The 23,162-nt window shown below is 33.6% G+C and overlaps 1 protein-coding gene across 3 annotated transcripts; it reads left to right on the top strand.

Moving 5' to 3' along the window:
- The first annotated feature begins 1,014 nt into the window (after positions 1-1,014).
- Positions 1,015-22,282, top strand: LOC123309426 (intersectin-1). Of its 3 annotated transcripts, none has more exons than XM_044892550.1 (21): positions 1,015-1,170; positions 1,286-1,487; positions 2,615-2,982; positions 3,142-3,646; positions 5,999-6,154; positions 6,226-6,455; positions 6,726-6,999; positions 7,151-7,805; positions 9,857-10,185; positions 10,307-10,565; positions 13,181-13,330; positions 13,947-14,220; positions 15,808-15,981; positions 17,805-18,067; positions 18,198-18,435; positions 18,508-18,707; positions 18,784-18,915; positions 19,186-19,411; positions 20,174-20,275; positions 20,439-20,654; positions 21,587-22,282. In XM_044892550.1, exons 2-21 carry the CDS (start codon positions 1,309-1,311, stop codon positions 21,733-21,735), a joined length of 5,079 nt encoding a protein of 1,692 aa, XP_044748485.1. In that variant the 5' UTR covers positions 1,015-1,170; positions 1,286-1,308; the 3' UTR covers positions 21,736-22,282. The 3 variants fall into 3 exon arrangements, with proteins under 3 accessions (XP_044748485.1, XP_044748493.1, XP_044748501.1); XM_044892558.1 differs by lacking the exon at positions 20,174-20,275 and adding an exon at positions 20,074-20,145; XM_044892566.1 differs by lacking the exon at positions 13,181-13,330.
- Positions 22,283-23,162: the final 880 nt, after the last annotated feature.

Here is a 23,162-nt window from a genome sequence, read left to right as displayed (position 1 = left end):
TTTCCAATATGTTATTATTTTAATTCCAAACGCGAGCAAACATTATAAATATAATATTCAGTTTACCGGCCCCTTAAAGGTCTTCGAAATATTTTGCATATTGATTCTATACTATATGATGTTCTTAAACTATGGTCCAATTTCAGCACTGGCAAGCAAATCAATAATGTGTTCTTTTTTTAAATATGATCATTTTTAAGAACGCTTTCAATTCGTAAGGACAGAATGAATGTCTTGTCATAGTTTCCTATAGCTAAAATTTTTTACTATCGAGACATTCAGGAATATAACTTCAACTACTCTACTTAATAATTCATTTATATATTGGAAAAGTAAACAAAGATGGGCTTTTCCCATTCCAACAGTTCGAAAGAAATTCACTGACCAACCGACAAGAAGTTATAGCAATTGTATATAGCTATATCTACTTGCCAACCGATATTGAAACTTGGCAACATGGCATAGTGTTACAGTTCGTGGGTAGAAATATCATGGGGGTGGGGGTAATCAAAGATTAAAGAGTTAACTCTATAATCTTTTGATTAGGGTAATGTTATGATGTAGGTAAACATTGTAGGCAATATAAAAATTCATGGTTTTCCACGAAATTGAAGCTTTTTTACAGGAAAAGCTTGAAAGTTCATAAATTGAACATATCTGAAGACCCTTAACGGGTATTAATTAAGAAATCCTGAGGATGTATTAAGATGAACATCCAAAAATACGCGCCAGTTGTCCTGTTAATTGTTTATTCATGTAAAATTTTTGTTCATAGGTGAAGTTCATCTTGACTTGAAACTTCCTCCAATTCAGTTTACTTACATTGATGCAAGATGATTTTTGTTGAATTTTTTCACTGAACAACCACGGTTTTTTAAGGTCTAAAAAATTACCCTTGAGTTAATTATGTACGCCACTGCAAGGAAACCTTAGAAATTTCAGAGAAGACCATGAAATCAGAGATTACTGTCTAAAAGAAAACTCTGCCTCTGTCTGTGGTATGGAAAAAGGTCCTTGACATTTCTTGTTATTGATTATTTTGACTTAACGTTAGTGGGAGTAGTTGTCAAATTGAAAGAACAAAATTGAAGGTGGAGATGTTTGTAAATTGTTGAAATCATGATAATGTTGTGATTATTAGAACTATTGAACAATTGGGCCAATCTGCAGGTAAAATAAATGCATCTTTACATTTACCTTGTGTACATCATTTTCATTATAGTACAATGCATTGATCTTTGATAATTTTAAAAATTCAATATTCTTAGCTCCCTTATTTTTTCAGCTGAATAAGTAAAACTCTCCATCATGATGTCTGCTGCTGGTACTCCCTCATCGGACCCTTGGGTAATATTACAAAGGGAAAGATTGAGGTACGAAGAACAATTTCGCTCTCTGAAACCGGTCAATGGAATCATAACTGGCGAACAAGCAAAAGGATTTTTCCTTCAATCACAGCTGCCCCCCCTTATATTGGGTCAAATCTGGTAGGCAATTCAATCCACAAAAATTTAGTAGAACTACATTTAAATGATTGGAGATATGACATGTGTTAATCTTTTTACTATTCTTGTGTAGTAACTCATTTGAGTACCAATTAAAATTATACATTCCATATATGAAAATATCATTTTATCAATAAAAATGTAGGTTTGAAGGACCAAAAGTGAAAATATTCCATTTTATGAGAATACAGTAGGCTCTCGAAATAGTGAGCAATGCTTTTAATGAACTACTCCAAATAGTGAACAATTAAATATTTACATTGGTACTCCATACAGTGAACAACTGAAGCCTCTAAATAGTGAACTGAAGAATTCGACAAGTCATAACAAGAAAACGGTTTAAACCTTTTCTTTCATTCACATATATTCGTCATTTCGTCTTGATTACGCGGTATCAAATCGTTGTCCAGTTTTCGAACAGAGATTACGTCCAAGATTTGAAGGAAGCCGAAATTCTTATTGAAAGTGATGAGGATAATGATATCAGAAAATTCAGGCAATGATTCACAAGCCATTACGACAACTAATGCATTAAAATCATTGAATGAGGTGATACAGTGGACGGACTGTAATCAAAATCGTATTGACTATTTTACAATACTTGTCCTAAATAATTTGAAGAATACAATGGTTCAGATGGGTCTAGAGAAATCACAGAAGCAAACAAAAATCACCTCATTTTTTGAGAAAAAACCTTGAATTATCAAAATTATTTGTATGTGTCACATTAGTACAATAAACTCTTGTGTATTCCAGTAAACTATATCGTTGCATTTAAACTTCGTTTTAGTGAACAAATCAAAATAGTGAACTGAGCGTGCACTAATTAGTTCATTATATCGAGAGTCTACTGTATTAGTATATTGCATGTATTTGGAGGAAATTTTTGAAAAATCATTACTTTCAAATTGAAAGTTTGCTGAGATTATTATCTGTACAAATAGATTTTGTATTTTGTATAAATCTGCAAGAAAATTTGATGTAACCACAATGCCAAATTCAATGTAACACTATGAAAATGAAATAATGCCATCTGATTCCTTACTATATTTACTTGATTCGATTGTGTGAATTATTGTTCTGAAAAATCAATTTTGATTTGCTTTCAGGGCATTAGCAGACACAGATTCAGATGGAAAAATGAATATTGATGAATTCTCCATAGCTTGCAAATTGATCAACCTAAAATTACGTGGTTATGATGTTCCTAAAATGCTCCCACCTACACTTCTTGCTTCTCTTAAAGCTGTTTCTACTCCAGCTATCCCTCCTCTACCAAATGCAGCTTTGATTAACGCACCACCTCGACCTGATCCTCCCAAAATTCCACCAGTGACCACACAACCACTTCACACTATGTCCCAGCCAGTACCTAACTTACTACCAAATTTAACAACATCCAATCCTTCAACTACCACCACTTCTGACAATGGTCTGATGCAGCAACCTCTAATTGGGAATTTCCATCCTTCCTCAGGTTAGTTAAACACAAAAAATTTGATTTTGGGTTCTCATACTGTTTGGGATATTGTTTGAGGACTAAATTAATAAATTAAAAATAATAATAATACTGTACTGGTACACAAATAATCAATCAGTATTCATTATTTATTCAATTTCTCAAATTTCATTATAGGTATTGTACCAACTGGTATTGTTACTCCAATGCCCTCTGTACCTTTGATGCAGACCTCTGTTCCTTTGGTGCAGCCCTCCATTCCTATGGTGCAGCCATCTCTTCCTGCTGCTGTAGCTCCAAGACAACCAGTTATGCCAACTATGCAGTCTGCCACTCAACCAGCTGTTGGAACAGTGCAGCCATCTATTGCTACTATACAACCTACAATGGCCTCCCTACCCTCTTCAATGAATATGAACCAACCCTACATTGGCACTGTACCTCCAATACCCCCCCAGCCTCTCATTCCTGGGGCCATGGCCCCAGGAGCAGTGCCGCTTACAAATGCTGGAGACGGTTTACTTTCTGGAGGATTGAAAGGCATGAGTGCAGCTCCTGTGCCAGCAGTTGGCGACACATTGCCAAACATGATGCCCCCAAGTATACCACCAGCTCCGATTGCATCCAGTACTCCAAGGGCGAGTGTGACCAGCTTAGATAAGGCTGCGCCTATTGAATCTCCGTAAGTCTGAAGATTTTTTTCTTCATATAAATAACTTATTCATAGATTGAATATTCAAGACTTTATCTGACAGAAAAGCTACAATTTCTTTTCAAAGTGAATAAAAAGTAACGCACAAAAATCATATCTTCCCTATTTAATTTTTTTATAGAGCAAGTCAATTTTTTATCTAAACAACACAGCTTTTAATATGCAAATCAGGAGTTTGTTATCGACTTTCAAATGGCAACCCTAATTTTTTGAGTCAGAAATGGATAGACCTAGTGTTGCTGAGGACGATTTAGTTGTTGGAGGTTTTTTTATTACAGGGATGATATTGTTGAACTTGTTGAATCCGAATTTTCGCTTTTTTTCATTTATTTTGTGGTTACTGACTTACATACACTTTAGGAGTGATTGATATGCCATTAGCGTAAAATAGTAATTGACGAATTATCTGAAAAAAAATCACACACTTAGAATACAGAAGAAATTCAAGAAACAGTCTATGTTGGATGTATGACTTTATTTACACATTGAAAATCCAAAATACAAACAGACATCTGCCTTTGACTGGTGTTTTTTCTATTCTTCTGCCTGCAATTTGTGTTTTCAGTATGTGAATAAATTAATATATGTACATTTCTCATATATTCAACATTCAATGTTTGATATCTTGCTTCTGCATTCTGAATGTTATGGTTGCGTTCACAAACTTACTCAGAGCAAGCTCTGAGTAAGCTCTGATTACCCGAAGCGTTCACAAACGTACTTTTAGTTCCTCAGAGTATGCTCTCTGAGCATGACCATACTCATAAAGTAAGTTTATGAACACACCCTATGTCATCATTGTATTTATAGCTCTCAAGAAGAACCAATAATGGTTCGAAACGTCCGCGATTTCAATAGGAGTTTTAGTTCTCTTTTTCCCAAATTCTCCAGTCCACAGTAATTCATTAAACAAGACAAGATTATAGAATACATATCAATTACTACCCTACATGTTTCATATACATCAACCAATCCGTGTATGTCATTGATTTCAAAATATGTGGGTAAAGTAAAAATTCTCATTCAGTCATTTGAACCACTGCAACCCTAAAAAAGAAGAAAAGTTGATGAAAAAGCAATTACCAAATCATCCCCATCAACAAAGAGTTATCCATTTCTGGCACAAAAACGGTATGCCCAGCCATATCAGAAATTCATTTGAATCTACAATGAATAATTTCGAAAATTTATTTATAAGTAAACTATAGAAACAACAAATTGTTGAATTATGGTTGTAATTTCTAATAAATAAATAAAAAAAAAAGTTCCGGTTACCTTTGAAAAAAACATCTACTCTCCTTCTCATGTAAAGGATGCATTACCAACTTTTCAATGGGGAATTCTCCTCAATTTGGGTTATCACTGCATATGCAAGTTTAAACTGAATAAGTATGAGTTTAATTCAAGATTTTTTCAAATTCACCGCGGAAACTATTCAAAATCATCCTTCAAATGTGGGGTTTTAAAATTTAAATCGCTTTGTGCGGAGTTTAAGATTTGGCAACAGCGCATACAAGACAATGAAAAGAACAATGTCCGATCAGCTTGTTTATAAAATAAAAGCTGTTGATCTACAGGCGCGCACTTACTGGCGAGCTTCAACTGCAACCGGCCATAAAAATCCCATAAAATTTCACGACTTTCCTCGTTCGTCGCAGACTTCATAGACAGCCATCTTTGTCTATCTCATCAAGATAATGCATTTGTTGTCCTTTATTATCAAGGCATATTTCAATCGATGTTGCCAGCTTGAACAATTCTCACAAAACGCTTCAAACTTCAAATACCCATTTTTATTTTTCATTTCTAAGTGCTTGAAATATTTTTTTTTGGGAAACGGTTGAAATGGTTATTTCAAAAGGTGACGTTTCAAAGATATTTCATGAAAAATACATCATTTTCGTCAGAAGGAGTATTCCCTATTTCACATGATGTGTTTAAAATTAAATTGACCTGTACCAGCATTCCCAAAAAAAATTGTACAGAACAGAAAAAAAGGCATTCCTTTTTCTTACGACCAATCGAGCAATCACGATGAGTTAGTTATTATTATCTACCCTAGAAATAATTTAAGTGGCAAAACTAGGTTTGTCGTGTCAGCTAGTAGTTAATATTTCTACATAGTTTAAGCAACAATACAGTTATTTTATCTCGTACATGTAGCAAAATTTTTAAATAGAACGTAGAACCCTGTTATTGAAAAACACAGTAAAAAGAGGAATTTTCTTGCAAAACATTTAGAATGTCCCTATTTGTCATGCACATTCACAAAAATTCTCTGTTGTATTTTAACAAAAATGGAAAATTATGTCTGATTTTTAGCCAAGCAGAATGGACTGTTCCACACCAAACAAGATTAAAATATACCCAACTGTTCAACACTACAGATCGTACAAGGAGTGGATTTCTGTCTGGAGTTCAAGCTAGAAATATAATGATTCAAAGTAAACTCCCACAAAATATTTTAGCACAGATTTGGTGAGTGCTTCTCTCCTTTCAATCTTTCTTAGATACAACCCAGAATACCAAATAAATTTTTTGTTTCTCAGGTCATTATCTGATATGGATGCCGATGGCCGTCTTAGTTGTGAAGAATTTGTTTTGGCCATGCATTTATGTGAACAAGCTTCTGCTGGACATCCAATTCCGGTGAAATTGCCACTCGATTTGATACCTCCCTCTTTCAGAAAAACAACTAGGGCACTCTCGAGGACTGCTTCTATTTCAAGCCAAGGGAGTGCTCCTCAGGAATTAGATCCTGCTTCAACTCTTCTTCAAAGTATGTTTTTGTTCAATTCTTTAGAAAATTAAGTAACCTACATTACATCAATTATAATTTTTAAAATTTCGAAATTCTCTTTAGTTGAGAAACTCAACATTTTATTAGTCAATTTCTTCATTTTAGAAGATGCTCAGATAGGTGATGTTGATACCTGGTGTTAGGTTTTATAACTAGAGTTACTACTCAAATAGCAAACATCCCTATGAGATTTTTCAATTAAAAGAAATAAGTATATATTTTTCTGACTTGAAATAATTGTTTCCACAGCATCATTTGAGGACAAGAGGAAAGAAAACTTTGAGAAAGGTCAAGCTGAGTTGGAGAGAAGGAGAAAGCAGCTTTTAGATCAACAGAGAAAAGAAGCAGAGGAGAGAGAACGAAAAGAAAGAGAGGAAATAGAACGAAGAGAAAAGGCTAGACAAGAAGCAGAAAGAAAAAGACTAGAAGAATTGGAAAAACAGATGAGAGAACAGCAAGAACAAGAGAGGATCAAGGAGGAAGAACGAAAAAGACAAGCAGAGCAGAGAGAAGCAGCTAGAAAGTGAGTATTTAGAATCTTTACCTCATTCTCCTCAACAAAATTTTGCCATTTTATCCGGAAATTTTTCGGAATAACTTTTAAGCTGTTTTGAATAATAGAAAAAAAAATAGTGCTAACATAAATTGAAACTTGACTAATATCCCACATCTAGAGAAATGGAAAGACAGAGACAGCTGGAGTGGGAAAAACAACGACTGCAGGAGCTCCAACAACAACGACAACGCGAACAAGAGAACGTGTTGAAACTGAAAGCTAAAAACCAAAGCCTTACAATAGAACTTAGTACACTCAACGAACAAGTGAAAGATTTGTCACAAAAAATATGCGATACCCGATTAGGCGTTTCCAATGTGAAATCCACAATTGATGGAATGAGAACCACAAGAGATACCCAAATGCAGGAAATGTCGCAATTGAAGAATAAACTGAAAGAACAGAATGCAAAACTTCTAGCGCTTTCCCAAGAAAAGATCAAGCTGGAAGCAAGAAATAAACAGAATCAGTTGAATGGAGAATCGGATAAGGTCGCTTTCGAGAGTAGGGAAATCAATATAAAAAATTTGAGGGAAAAGGTAGCTGACATGCAAGAACAAATTAAGGGCAAAATGTCGGACATCGAGAATAATAATAGTGTTCTGAACAACTTGAAAAGTGATCTGCAGAAATTAGTCAGTGAATGTGAGACTCTCTACCAGACCTATGAACAAAAGAGGGACGTTGTTCTCGATATGAAGAAAGCCACGAAATCTGTGGATTACAGTTCTTCATGGAAGGATGATTCTGCGTGGAATGACACTAATGCACAGGTTAGTACTTTTGAAAGTTTCAGTCGAAACGTTTTTTATTTTGAAAGCATACAGGGTGGGCCAAGGTCGATGGTATGAGGAAAACGTTGGACGTTCACGAAATTCATTGAAAACTCTTTGTTTTTTATTAGTTGCATCAATACTAGCCACTCCTGAGTGTGATCTACTCTAACCTCACTTTTGTCAAACTGACGTGGATTTGTTTGCATTTTCATGGACAATTTCCAACTTTTCCGATCTGACTTCAGGGTTTAGATTGTTACCTTAGCACTGTCTGACTATTCGACTTTCGTTTGGTTTCTTTCGCGCCGGGGAGACACAGCGGTTTCACAATCTAAGGTTAACCTTTGGTTGAGGAAATTTTACAGGTTAGGCGGTTTGCAATCACGCAAAAAGTGGTTAACTATCAATAAACTTAACCAATACCTGAAGTCCCGGGTAAACCTGAAGTGAAATCACAGAAATCATAATCGCTGTTTGAAGTATACTTCAATCAAAGATATAATAATAAAGATTGGAGTTACCAAGAATTGTTTAACGGCCGGTTTCATAATCAAACCGAGAAAATATCCCCCTGTAAATGGGCCTTAACGCATATAGCAGTAATGAAGAGGAACCGCGACGACCTAAAGTGATCCGTCATAGACCGAATTATCTCGAAGTCTACGACGATTATAATTTTTTCACAAAATTCAGACAATCAGAAATATGTTCTTTCAGTATTTTAGATAAAATAGAGCATTTGATAGCCCATCCAACAGGAAGGTATAATCAAAAAGTTGTAGAGTGGTTCCAAACTGCGCTGATCTATAGAGAATATGTTCCTTGTATGTACAGGGTGGGCAAACTTGGTGATACCTGAACTACAACTTTTTCAACCCAACGAGATAGGGGAAAATGCATCTCATTTTTCTCGAAACTAATAATGCCATCAACTGCATTCCTCTATCTTCTTTTGTTTTCGAGTTACAGGCCAAAATTAAAATTTAAACTTTGGTCATTATCTACATTTCTGTTTGTCCTAAGATTTGAAATGAAAACATTATACAGACACTTTTTTGATAGCAATCCAATGGCGTACTATGATTTTTTCTAAAAGGTACATTTGCTGAGCTATAACATAAAGATGTGTTTTTTCTTATGGAAACAGTAGTTTAAAATGACATAGAAAGACTGAGGGCGATGTATGATATATTTCTGAAACGGGGAAAAAAATGGAGATTCTTTCTAAGTCATTTTAAACTACTGTTTTCATCAGAAAACACACCACTTTATGTTATAGATAGCTCAGCAAATAAATCTGTTGGAAAAAATCATAGTACGCCACTGGATTTCTATAAAAAAAGTGCCTCCATAATGTTGTCATTTCAACATCCTAGCACAAACAGAAACGGAGATAATGACCAAAATTGAAATCGCCCAAATTCCAATTTTGACCTAAAACTGAAAAACAAAAGAAGATAGAGGAATGCAGTTGAATTCAGTATGTCCTGTTCGTACATACTCAAGTACAGGGTGTCCGAGTTAAAGTGTCCCTATACCTTATTGTGGAAACTAACTAGAAGAAAAAGTTCTAATACAAAACTTGTCTGTAATCTATTGAACATCCTGCATTAAGGTGAGTTATAAAAAATAAAAGTTCAACGGATTACAGACAAGTCTTGTATTTAACTTTTTCTTCTAGCTCCTTTAGTTTCCACAATAAGGTATAGGGACACTTTAACTCGGACACCCTGTACATACCATCGACCGTGGCCCACCCTGTATAGTGAGGATAACATAAAAGGCACCTTGATAAGTTACAATATCCTCAATCATCCAACACTGATGACCGTTTCACTCAACAATAATTAAATTCTTAAACCAGTTTAGTTCAAAGAAATCCTATGAAATAAACGCGGTTTGAAAATTTTATCATTGTTTACAGAACACAGATTCGAACAATGTTGATACAAGGTAAAAAAAAAACAAGAAAAACGGGAATTACTTCATCATTATCATTGAACATTAATATTAAATCTGTATAAATCATATCTATATTTATATTCTAGGTAAATGATTGGCCTACAGACAATTGGCAATCGACAGATTCTGCCGTAGAAGCTGAACAGATCGCAAGTGTTGATTTTGTGAAATATAGAGCGTTGTATGAATTTGTTGCCAGAAATCAGGATGAAATATCATTCCAACCAGGAGACATTATAAACGTGCCGAAGATACAAAATGCGGAACCTGGTTGGTTGGCCGGGGAGATCAGGGGACAGACTGGTTGGTTCCCTGAATCTTATGTTGAGCCTGTAGATGGTGTGGGCATTTCTGGAGCAACTTCTCAGGAATCTGCAAATACTTTTACTGGTCTATCAGACAACGCTCCCCTTGAGTAAGTTAAATTCATAAGCTCAGTTGAATGAAATTCCGTATTAGCAGAAAGATTTACTGAAGACCAATAATCCGTCTATTCTGTGATATTCTTGTAGGTTAAAAATGAAATGTACTTTCAGGGGAATAGCTGAAATATCGGAGACAACTGAAACAGTTGTCGAACCAACTAACTCTGAGATCATTTCGCCATCAGTTCAACCAGAAACCATCATAGATTATTATGTAGCTAACTACCCCTACCAATCTCAAGAACCTGGAGACTTAACCTTCAATGCAGGTGATGTGATAGCTGTGATAAAGCAGGAAGGAGAATGGTGGACGGGGAAGTTAAAAGATAATGTTGGGATATTTCCCAGTAATTATGTGCAGAAGGTCAACGTGAGTATTTGATATTCATGAAATTCCCGGTGTTACGCTTCACTAACATTTCTTTTTTTTTTTTCTAGTTAAGCTGTGTTATTGATATTGAATACTGTTAGTTGTGATTTGTTTTGTCACCTGTGTTCAATCAGAAGACCCCTCCCCAATGTTTTAGGATTTTGGAAAAATCTCGAGAAGTCAGTTTATACGAGCGAATAAAAAAAAATCAAAATTTTACCATAATCTTTTTTTTTTTGGAATTGAAAATTTCACTATACCCCAAGTTCTTTCTCCTGCTGCCGCTTTTCAACAAATTCAAGTTGAATTTGTTGTTCAATTGCATTTCCCAAAAGAGTATGCAAAAACTTCTACCTTCAAATTATTATTATCATTGAACAACTTTATCTACAATTCAGAGCAAATCTTTGAGATTTAAGTTGTAGTGTTCCCTCTCCTCTTCACTGCCCTTGGTGAATTTTCTAAATCAATATCTTGGTGATCAATAATGTTTAAAATATGAGGAACAGTGTCTATTTGATATAATTTTGATTCATCAATACAAGACTTCCTGTAGATGGTCCCAAAGTAGCCCTTTGTTATTCTTTATTATTCCTAGGAACTGGAACGATGACATTTTACCAAAATATCTGTCTTGAGCTTGAAAAAAAAAATGGTTTGAATTGAAATGAAGAAAAACCTTTCAAAGCATACAGTCCCTGGCCAGTTTATTAGACGCACTGAGGATTTTTCTTATATTTACTAGTATTGCCCGAGGAAAAAGCAGAATATTTGAATTTCATTTCCACAGAATGTCAGTTTTATTTACGACTCTCATTAAATTGTTCTATTTGGCATTTATTTTTGATGTTGTAGTATTAGTACTTAAGTATGAATCAGTACTATGTCTTCCAGTGGACGTCTTGCATTCTGCAGGTTCGGACGTTATTTCGAAAATCCACATATGAAATCATTATCCTTGAATGCAGCAAACTGAACAATTCTGCATTGATAGTATGAAGCTCTCATAGCTACATAGGGTGGCTCAGCAAAATATTAGAATTTCATGTTTAATCATCAATAAATCAATATTTTTTATTGAATATGATATATGTGAAAACCATTTACAGATGAAGTATATGTAACATATACATTCAATTTAATAATTCAATATTGAGATTTTGCATCGAATCAATGCGTCTAATAATATGGCCAGGGACTGTATTCCCTTTTCATAGTCATACTTTTCCATGTGTATTAGGGAATATATGTACTATATGATATATTTATCGTTCAAAAATGTTTGGAAAAGGAGAGGTTTGAACACATTATACATTGTTCACACTTTTCTAGAAACGGGCAACTCAGTCTCATCTCTGTCATTGACATGAGGTCCTTTTGTTTGCATAAAAAGTGTAGCACTTTTCTACACTCGATTTGATTTACACCAGTGTAAATTCAATCAGCAAACCAATACTAAAATCGAGTGTAGAAAAGTGCTACACTTTTTATGCAAACAAGAGAACCTAGTATAAACACTTTTACTGGCAGTTTTGTGATAAAAGAAATCGTCCAGGAACATTAAATCTATAGAAATTTTGAGTTTTAAAATGTACATCGAAGCCAAAATAAGTGTTTCAGAACAGACGGCAGTAAAAATTCATTTGTATTAATTAGATTATAAGGGGGTGAGTTATGTTGCACCCTCCTTAATGATTATGATGAGAAACGATGTTGGCGATTTTTTTAATTTTTCAGAAAGATCTTTTTTGTGAGTTCTTGGAAATCGATCAATCGAATCATATTGAAATTTTAGCACCCAGCTCCCTAACTATTAGATGCAACAGTTCCTAAAATTTTTCTTCTAGTCCCAGTTGAAGATCTCCTCTATTTTCTTCAAAGCATCTAGGTTACAAGGACGGTTATTTGAAAGGCTGATTGATAACTTTTTGCTGAATATACTATCGTGCAACACTATCTGTTCTTATATTTTTGTCAGCAGGCTCCCACTTTCTGAGTTACAACCCCCTGAATTTCGCCCTTAAAAATAAACTTTATTTTTTATCTTGGAATCTGTTCATACGAAAATCACTGAATTTGGTACATAGGAATTTTATGATATGCGAAATCTCATAGTGGTACCTATTTTGGCGATAGACCCCCTTTAGACACTTTTTCTGGGTGAAATTCGGGGGCTATATCTCCGAAACAGGGGGACCTGTGGGTAAAAATCAAAAATAGGGGTCTCCTAATTTTGTCCCGATAGTCTGTGATCAAATTTTGTTGCATTAATTTCGGGACAACCTTTGGAAATGGAGAAATTGATAATGTGTTATTCAATCCTAATGTTCAATTCAATGTTTTTTTCAAAATGAAATACATAGTTCCTATAGAAATCGAGAAATTCCATATGTAAGAGCCTAAGCTGTTTCAATCTCTATACTCAATTTATATATTTTTTTTTCATCAATATGTAATGCCTACCTTGCATGAAGTTTCCATTATGTTCAAATTTTCGTTAATTTCTGAACACATCATAAGACTGATTTCCCTTCCTTCTCCTATGATCAGTGGAATTATGCATGATGCACGGATCTTCCTACAGTCCATTTGAAAAAATTTATATTTTCCATTAGAACTCCACCTCTACAGCTGTTCAAGACCTTAGCCCTTCAGCTGTGAGCGCCACGACTGAAACTTCCCAGGTTGACAATGAGGTATCCCAAATCAACGAAGCTAAGCATAACGAAATACCTTTCGATTCTTCCATCTCGTCTAATGCACAGGTGTGTGTGTCATTTTTTTTTTTGTAGACATGTTCTCAGCTTATAAGAGGGGTGAATTATTCATTTGATGGCTCAGTATTGAAATTTTAAACTGTTTTTTACACGAAATTGAAATTGTCGACTAATCAAATTATATTTCCTTAAAATATTTCTGTACTATACTTGTTTTTGTTACTAATCTTTTATTAACGTACAAAGGGTGATTTGTTATTCTAATTTATGCTGGGTGTGAATTTATTGATGGATAATGGTATGGCTTATGTTGTGTTCTGTTCAATATAAAAAGGTGTTATAAAAATATGTTCTTTCTCAGCTGAAACTGAAAATTCTTGAACAATTCAATTAGTAACCCTGAGTATTTGCAAGTTAAATACACAACGCATTTTAAAATTGCTCGAAAAATTCTCTACTCAAAAAGTATAATGAAAAATTTTAATTATCACATGATCCATCCTCTGTTCAGTTTCCGTTAATTGTTGTAAATACACGTGCACAAAATGAAATATTTAAAGTCATTCTTATATTCCTTACATTCGGCCCTCCTCAATATGCTGGAACATTTTGGGATTTAATTATATTCTAATGTCTATCATTCAAGAATTATCACGTTTCCCAGGTTGTTAGAACCAAAAAACCAGAAATTGCTTCAGTAATTGCCCCTTACCAAGCAACCAGTCAAGAACAGCTCTCTCTACAAAGGGGTCAACTAATCATGATTCGAAAAAAGACTGATTCCGGATGGTGGGAAGGTGAATTACAGGCAAAGGGCAGGAAAAGGCAAGTGGGCTGGTTCCCTGCCAGTTATGTCAAAATCCTGAACAGTAGTGGAAGAGCCAGTGGTAGGACCACTCCGGTTTCAACAACAAGGATGCAACAAGAAATTGTTTTAGGTAAAGAAATCTCGATATAAACTTATTGGACGGGTCAATCTTAGGAATTGGAATTCATTCGTAGTGTTGAACAAAATGTGGCCTTTCATTTTACTATGAACACTGTACAGTCATGTTTCATTCAGGTCAGTTGCCTTTAGTGTAAATTTAATTTTTGTTTTAGTTTCTTAATCGAATATTTCGTATTGCTGTAGAGGGTGAGCAAATTTCGATGTTTTAGCACTACAGCTTTTAAACCAGTGGTTAAATCTGATACCCCATTCTCGTTCTCTTTTTCTGAGAAACTAACAAGAGTAGTAGTCATTTTTGCCACCTTCTTTTGTTTTCGAGTTATAAGCGAATATTGGAAAAATGGCGATTTCGAAATAAATTTATATCTCCGCTAATACTGATGATGAGGTATGAAATTAAGACATTATACAGGCACTTTTTTAAGTAGAATCCATTGGTGTGCTTGGCTTTTTTAGCAGGATTTTTAATTACGAAGCTATGACCCAAAGTTATGTTTTTTTTTTTAAATGGGAACACTAGATTTCTGTGCAATTTTTTAAAAGCTGGACAAAATTGGTGATACCTGAACTACAACTTTTTAACCCAACGAGATAGAGAAAAATGAATGTACCATTCATGTTGTCGTTTTTCGAGAAACTAATAATGCCATCAACTGCATTCCTCTATCTTCTTTTGTTTTTGAGTTTTAGGACAAAATACAAATTTGGGCGATTTCAACTTTGGTCATTATCTCCGTTTCTGTTTGTGCTAGGATGTTGAAATGAAGACACAATATAGACAGTGGCGTACTATGATTCTTTCCTACAGGTTTATTTGCTGAGCTATAACATAAAGTTGTGCTTTTTCTTATGAAAACAGCAGTTTAAAATGACTTAGAAAGAATCGCCATTTTTTTACCGTTTCAGAAATATATTATACATCACCCTCAATCTTTCTAAGTCATTTTAAACTACTGTTTTTATAAGAAAAAATACATCTTTATGTTATACCTCAGCAAATATACCTGTTGGAAAAAATCATTGTACGCCACTGGACTGCTATCAAAAAAGTGTCTGTATAATGTTTTCATTTCAACATCCTAGCTTAAACAGAAATGGAGATGATGACCAAAGTTGAAATTTTAATTTTGACTCGAAAACAAAAGAAGATAGAGTAATGCAGTTGATGGCATTATTAGTTTCTCGAAAAAGACGACCGTAATATGCCATGCATTTTCCTCTATCTCTTTGGGTTGAAAAAGTTGTAGTTCAAGTATCACCAATTTTGCCCACCCTGTACATATACAAAATCGTTCTTTAATTTTATTTTTGAGCAGTGTATATGAAAGAACCTGAAAACGCCTTTGAATGGCAAGCAAATCATTCTCCATATCCTGTTGCACAATACAATATTTGGGCCCTAGCTATCGAAATTTTCTCAATTTTGGAAATTTTGATATAACAATGGTTCTGTTCATTGAAGTCGATAAAAGGTCACATTCTATTCCAACTGAGATACATGTTCCTAAGGTTCATGTTGGCATATTGATGCGCAAATTTCCAGGATATATAAGTATCATATTCTCTGTTTTTCCAGATAAAGTGATAGCTTTGTACCCATATTCAGCCGGCAATCCAGACGAACTTTCTTTCAATAAAGATGACATAATTAGTGTGACGGCCAGGGAAGAAGAGGCTTGGTGGAAAGGAGAATTGAATGGTGTATCTGGCTTGTTTCCTAGTAATTATGTGGCACCACTCCAGCAACAATGTAAGTAATTGCATGACTTACGCCTTGTTGTGATGCGTATTAGATTTCGTGCGTTTGTAAATCAGCTATCGTGTTGTGTTATCTACTATCAAAAACCAGCTCAATGAATTTCACACAACATATTGAAAAAAAAAACGAAAAATCAAGTTTACAATTGATCGTATTAACTCAAGAATTGATATACGTGAAAAAGTCAAAAAATATGAATAAAAACCAACTTAATTTCTTATTTCTAGGAACAGCACCATGCACCCATCCTACCTTGTGATGCTGAATAGTTAGGATTGTTTAGCGAAATCTAGTTAACTTGAACTATTGGACATTTAGAAAGAAGCATACTATTGAAAATCGAAATATCATAGGTTTATTTGAATGTGTTTGAGTTGCGATTTCATAATTAATTGTTCTTGATGGAGTCTCCCTTCGAATATTATAATAGTTTTAGGAGATTAGGAGAAATTATTTAGAAACATAGTATAATGAAATGATTAAAGTAAAAAATTTCAAACCACTTCAATAAGTCATTTATTTATAAGATGAAATCTTTTATTATTTCCATTTTTATATTTTTATCAATAATCTCATTATTATTTAATCTATAAAGACATTTTATTATCATTACTGATTTACATAATTATTGACTCAAACATGTCTTCATGAGACCTTGCTTAAAAAAGTATTTATAAATGTTTTAAAATTGATTCCATTCTATTAGTATGTTATATTGTTATTTGCTCATTAAATTTTAATTGTGAGGTATTAACTTGAAACAACTGACACTTTATTAATATTGTTGTTTCAAGTGTTATTATATTAATTGTTGTTGTAATTTTTTACCTTTCAGTGTTTGGTAGGGTGGGTGTTTATGGTAAGATTATTTCATTTTACATTATACCTGACAATTTATGAATCCACCCTACGAAACATCCCTTTTTTTTTATTTATGCCTCAGAAATGTAATTTGAAGATCTGTTACAAATTTAAAATTTAAAAATTCAAACTGTATTATCACTTTCAAAGGGAATACTCGTATGTATCTGTTCATAATTAAATTGACTTGGCAGTAAAATCTGGTTCTTTCTTTCTGAAAATAGTATGGAAAATTCGCGATACACTTGTTTCAAAAACCAATTTTTATTCCCAAAAGAGATCCGAATTTGAAATGAATTTTGTAGGATTTCAACATAATCATTTAAATGATATATTATTCAACGAGCATATTATGTGATGGCTCTTGGCTATCATTCACGGGGAGGTAGTTTACCAAACGAAACGAAATCAAATTTGGTGCATCCTCCAAGTGAATCATATCTATAATATGCCAGTAGAATATTGTACTTTATCAACGGTTATGAAAAGATTATTAATGAAATATCTCATCTGATTTTCAATAATATCTCAATACCTGGTACGGCAACTTCTGACATTTCAATATTGATCTAGGGCAATATCTCTATGTTCAGAGCCTCTGTCTGTGTTTGTTTGATAGACCAGTGAATAATGGCTCATAAATCACACGTGATTTATGAATGTCAATGCTCCAAGGGATAGATAGATATGGTTACTTTATATATCGATAATGGATAAGCATTGTTTTGACTACAATAGTGAAAAGTACACTTTGAGTTCTTTGTAATAGTCTTATATTTATCATGAGTTTGAGGAACATTATAGTAACAATTCAATTATGGCTGGATTTTCTTTACATAAGAACAGTTAGCACATCAAAATTTGAATGTTATTGTGCAGTTTTTCAAACTTGCATCATGGTTTTTGTGGGAACACTGATTAGTATGCAATATGATTTTTCATGAAAAATGCAGCTCCATTTCATAGTGCAAACCAGAGGCAGGAGTGTATTAGGGAGTTGGTTGATACAGAAAGAGCCTATGTTAAGGATTTAAAAATAGTATGTAAAGTTTTTGAGCAGCCACTGAAGAAAAATAAGATTATATCGAACAAAGATATAAGTCGAATATTTTTGAACTGGGAAGAAATCCTCAGATGTAATCAAGACTTTTTGAGAGACCTATCAAGAAGGTTGGATCAAGGTACCGATGCTATTGGTGACATTATTCTCTATCATGTAAGTATGAAAATCATCATTCTATTCTATTGTATTTCAGGGAGTCTTGCAATACATTATGATCATTTCACTGAACTCTTTTGATTTCAAATCAACTGATTTTTGTTCTATTGATGGAATGTTTTTACAGCTACCTGAATTTACTCCATACATATCATTCTGTACGAATGAATTAGACGGTGCAGAATTACTCCAAAAATTATTAGAAAATTCAACCACCTTCAAATATTTCCTAAAAAAAGCACAATTAGATCCATCCGTCAAAGGAATGCCATTGTCGTCTTTTTTAATAAAACCAATGCAAAGAATCACGAAGTATCCATTAATCATAGGAAAAATTTTGGAAAATACCGATGAAATCCATAAAGGTATATAACATTTTTGATTAGAGTAATGAATTTAATTCGCACAATCAATCATCAATCATAACATATTTTCAGATCACAAACATCTAAAAGAAGCTTTACAAGTGGCAGAAGAATTTTTGAATTGCATTAATGAGAATATAAGGGTTAAGGAAAATTTAGACCGAATGGATTGGTTACAAAAAAATGTACAGAACGATTTGAATTTGGTGTTCAACAGTAACACAAACAAGTTAGGTCCTCGAAAATTATTACACTTTGGTGTTCTCAGCAAGGTAACAACAACAAAATATAAATGCAAACCTAATGTTTGGGTTCATTACATTCAAAGTTATCTAAAACTTTTTTTAGTTGAAGAGTGGGAAAGAGTTAATAGCCTTTCTGTTCAATGACATGTTTTTATTAGTACAGCCTAACAAAGCATCTAATGCACAGTTCTCCTTCCCTAAGGGCTCAAATAATAGTTATAAGCTTTATAGACAGGTGAGTAATATCTTTATTGAAATAATAAATGAATAAAATCGCCTAGTTAGATGATCATTATCACTCATTCATAGATTGGATATACAGGGTGGCTTTTCAAAAACTTGCCATTGGCATACCTCCGAAGTTATAAAGGTATTAAAAAAGTATTTTAAAACGTTTCAATAGCATAGAGGGGAATAATAATGACACCATTAGGCACTAACCCCGATCAACCCCCTGTGCTGAACTTTTACAGCCTAAATGATCGACATTTTGTTTGGTTTTCAGCCTGTTTTGATTCAAAACCTGTCGGTGAGTGTAAACAGTGCAGATACTCTAGACAAAAATACAGACTCAAATAGAGTGCTCAATGTTATAGATGAATCTACCAAATTGTCCTTCTTGCTACTAGCACCCACGGTAAATGAATGTAGTTTATGGATTAAAAGTATAGACGCAGCAAAGCTGCTATATTCGAAAATTTTCGATCTCAATAATACCAAATCGAAGAAAAGTAAGTACTTCTTCTTTCCTACATTTGGCAAAATGGTTGGGGTTGTAGCAAAATGCTTGAACCCTTATTCCATTGTGGTCTACTGTCTGCTTTATGACTTGACCTATATATTCATTGTTCGCTTTCTAACATAATTTACAATAAAAAAATGAAATAATATTCACAAAATGTAGAAAAGTATTTTCTGTTTTTCTTCTAATAATTCAATATATTGGCATTTTCAAAATTATGCATTACAAATCATCCAAACATTCTAAATTCAAGAAAATCTGGTTATGACCCTATCAAGAGTTGATTTTGAATATTTGTACATTTTGATGGACTGCTCATCAGCACCCAATCAAACACTGATGATACTTTGAAGTGCTAGTTATTGGAATCTCAGGGAATATCCAATTTTTTTTGTTGTAGAAAGGTTAATTTATTCATATGTATTTGTCTGTATTGTTGTAATTTCGAAAGGTCACGTTATATAGCTTGGAAGGAAGTGTGTAAGGCTACCTTTGGGCACTATAGATTTTGTCAACAATGAATTTTATGCTCTTACCAACAAGCGCCAGCTTCTAGCGAAGTTTCTAGGCGCTTGTTTAAATTCTCCTTCATATCATTCAATGTTATCCTAGTGTTCTGTAAACTTATGTTTTGCTTTTGTATGTGATCAGAAGTCCATATAGGACCAGCTTGTGGACGTCTTCTTATCGTTGTGCAGAAGGGACAAAATTTTGTTTCGATGGGTAAGCATTAACTTTCTAATTATTTTAGTTAAAGGAAGTGGTGTAGTTCTATCTGTAACCGTATTAGAAGCCACTGAACTCATGTCGAATTTTTGGAGGTATAACAAGAATAAATCACTGAAAAGAAAAGGTAGGCAACCAATTTTGAAGAGTGAATATTCATCTGAGAAAATATAGCAACAGCAAATACTTTTTGCCAAAAGATTTTGTGAGTACATACCTCCCAAGATTGCAAGAGGAGAATTTAGTTAACATTGCGTGTGGGTATTATTCTTAGGAATGTTTGTTGGCAGGAAAAAATCACGTGGACAACATTTTTTGCAAAGTAACTCTTGGTGATCAAGAACTGAAAACGGATATCGCCAAAGAATCCGCTAGCAACTCCGCAAATGGAAACCCTCACATTTCGTCCCTGATTTGGAACAATCCAATGCAGTTTCATCTGAAAAATATTCATGACGAAGTTGTCACTTTCGAAGTTTTCGAGCTTAGTGCATTCACTCCAGATGGTAAGGGCTTTTACTCTTTAGAATGAAGTTGAGGTCTGCTTGAATCATTGTTGAAAACCTTCTGAATGCTTGTATGTATGAATGTATGATTGTTGTATTATTGATCTCAAATTAATACATACAAGAAATGCCTTCAGAGACAGTTTGTCTCTGGCCTTATTATGTTCAGGGTGAGTTAAAAATAAAATACAAGATTCATATCTTCTATTTAATTGAACAATCCTCGAACAAATCAATTTTTATTTCAAATTACGCAAATTTCTATGTGTAATGGAGTAATTAGTCTTGCACCCTCCACCAGAAGCGGGGGTACTTACTACCCTTAACCTCTAAGGGAGGAGGAGGATACTTGAGTTTTCTCAGTTGGCAATTCTTACTTTTTGTGCCAGAAATGAACAGACCTTTTCTCGCTGAGGATGATTTGGTCATTGAGTAAAAGAGTATGTCACTGACCTCAAAATACACAAAAAAGAGTAAAAATTCGAATATATTAAGTTCAACCATTTAATCCTATAATAAAAAGAGGTTAATAAAAAAAAAACAATGACCAAATCATTATCAGTAACAATGCCTATCCATTTCTGGCACAAAAAGGTAGTATTGCCGTTTACAAAACTCAACCACCCTCCTCCTCCCATCGAGGGTGCATGCATCCCCAACTATACATGAAAAGTTGCGTAATTTAAAATACAAATTGACCTGTTAGAGCATTTTTCTACAAACAAGTAAATACTGAAGATATGAATTTTGTGACTTACTTTTAACTTAATCTGTATGATCAGGTGACAGAAATAGAATTTATCATTTAAGCCAATGTGCATGCCGCGAATCGTCATTTACTAAAAAATTTTCTGGAGATATAGGTTGAAGAATCATACATAATGTTTAAAATATCGTATATTATATGTTTTATAACATTGTTTCGTTTTCAGTTTCTTTGGGTCGCTGTGAGTTGAGAATCACAGATATTTTGAGAGAAACTGAAAATTCCACTGGGCCAATAATAAAGAAACTTTTACTGCGTCAGGCTGAGTCTGGGGAACTAACTATTAAACTAGACTTACAATTGTTCAAAAATTAAAGAATACAAATACTAAATCTCATAAGATTTGATTTAACAGTTCAAATAATGCTAGTGATCGAATTTTGTTAACAAAGCTTCCCATTATTATTCTTTCCCAGTGATCTCTAGTGAAACTTTCTACTTTAAATGTACAAATATTGCATCACATAGCTGAATGATATTCCCATTCATATTTATAAGTATACACTTTATATTATTTTTTTGTTATTGAAGATATAAATTCAATAATCATTAATCGAAAAGAAAAATGTTTCAACTTGAAAGACATTCATCAAACCAATGGAGAATAAAGAGATTATTTCAATCTCAAATGAATATCATACAGGTTCAGCTAAAACTTCCAGAAGGTTCCAATATATTTTAAAAATAACGGTTTTCTCATTCCCTTGTTATATTGTTGAGTAGTATGTAATGATTTATAACTTTCTACTTTGACCATGCTTAGAATTTTGTGTGAATTTGGCATTGGTGTAGCATCACAAAATACGAGAATTAAGCTGGCTATTCACGATTGAGCCAATTCCGCACAGTAAGATGGCTTGAGCAAAATTTCCCCATACACAGTGGAATATGCATAGGACCGAGCCGATTTGATGAATAGCCAGCTTAATACAGATAGATCCTGTTTGTTTTTATTATTCGCAGAGAAGTGACGTATTTTCATTTACACATGAGCGATTTAGATGTTTAATTAGTGGATATATAAAATATACGCGACCGCACTTCGATTTTAACATAAGAATAACCTAATATTATCATAAAATGGTGAGATAAAGTTCTTATGCCGAATATTTGATATTTAAGCTTCACAGAAATACCACCTGATTTCTTTAGGTTATTCTGCTGTATAAAAATCGTGTATATCACTGCCCCAACAAAGCTTACTATGAAAATGTTGCAATATACAGAAATGTTTTTCAGTCCTCATACTGATGAAAGTGTCATCGCAATGAGGCAATAAATTCAATATAATTGTCAACAATTCCCCATCTATTAAGTCCTGAGAAGTTCACATATGTCAGTACCATTATACAGTGTGAGTGAGGAGTGCTAGATCATTTAATATCTCTTAGAATTATTGAACGATCGAGCACCCTGTTTATACCCACTAACTATTTTCATCCCATATTATCATATGATTCGATTCCATGAAAATTGCAATTTTTATAAATTGAAAATGGTCCAACTATAATAGAACACCAAAAAAATTTACTATTCTCGATGAATAGATGATAAATCAATATATCATGTGCACATATTTATAAATAAGACTGTTGAAAAAATCGTATTTTTTTCCAAGTTTGAACAGATTAACATCCACTAAATTATCTTAGCATATATGCATAACTAGTTTGTGTTGAATACTTTTGTATTGTAGTTGAAACTGAAGCAGATATTTAATAATGTTATGCAATGAAATATTT

The sequence above is a fragment of the Coccinella septempunctata genome, chromosome 1 (assembly GCF_907165205.1).
Source record: "Coccinella septempunctata chromosome 1, icCocSept1.1, whole genome shotgun sequence".
In the NCBI taxonomy this organism is placed as follows: Eukaryota; Metazoa; Arthropoda; class Insecta; order Coleoptera; family Coccinellidae; genus Coccinella; species Coccinella septempunctata.
Note: the sequence above shows the minus strand (reverse complement) of the source record. Positions and strands in the feature narration are given on the sequence as shown.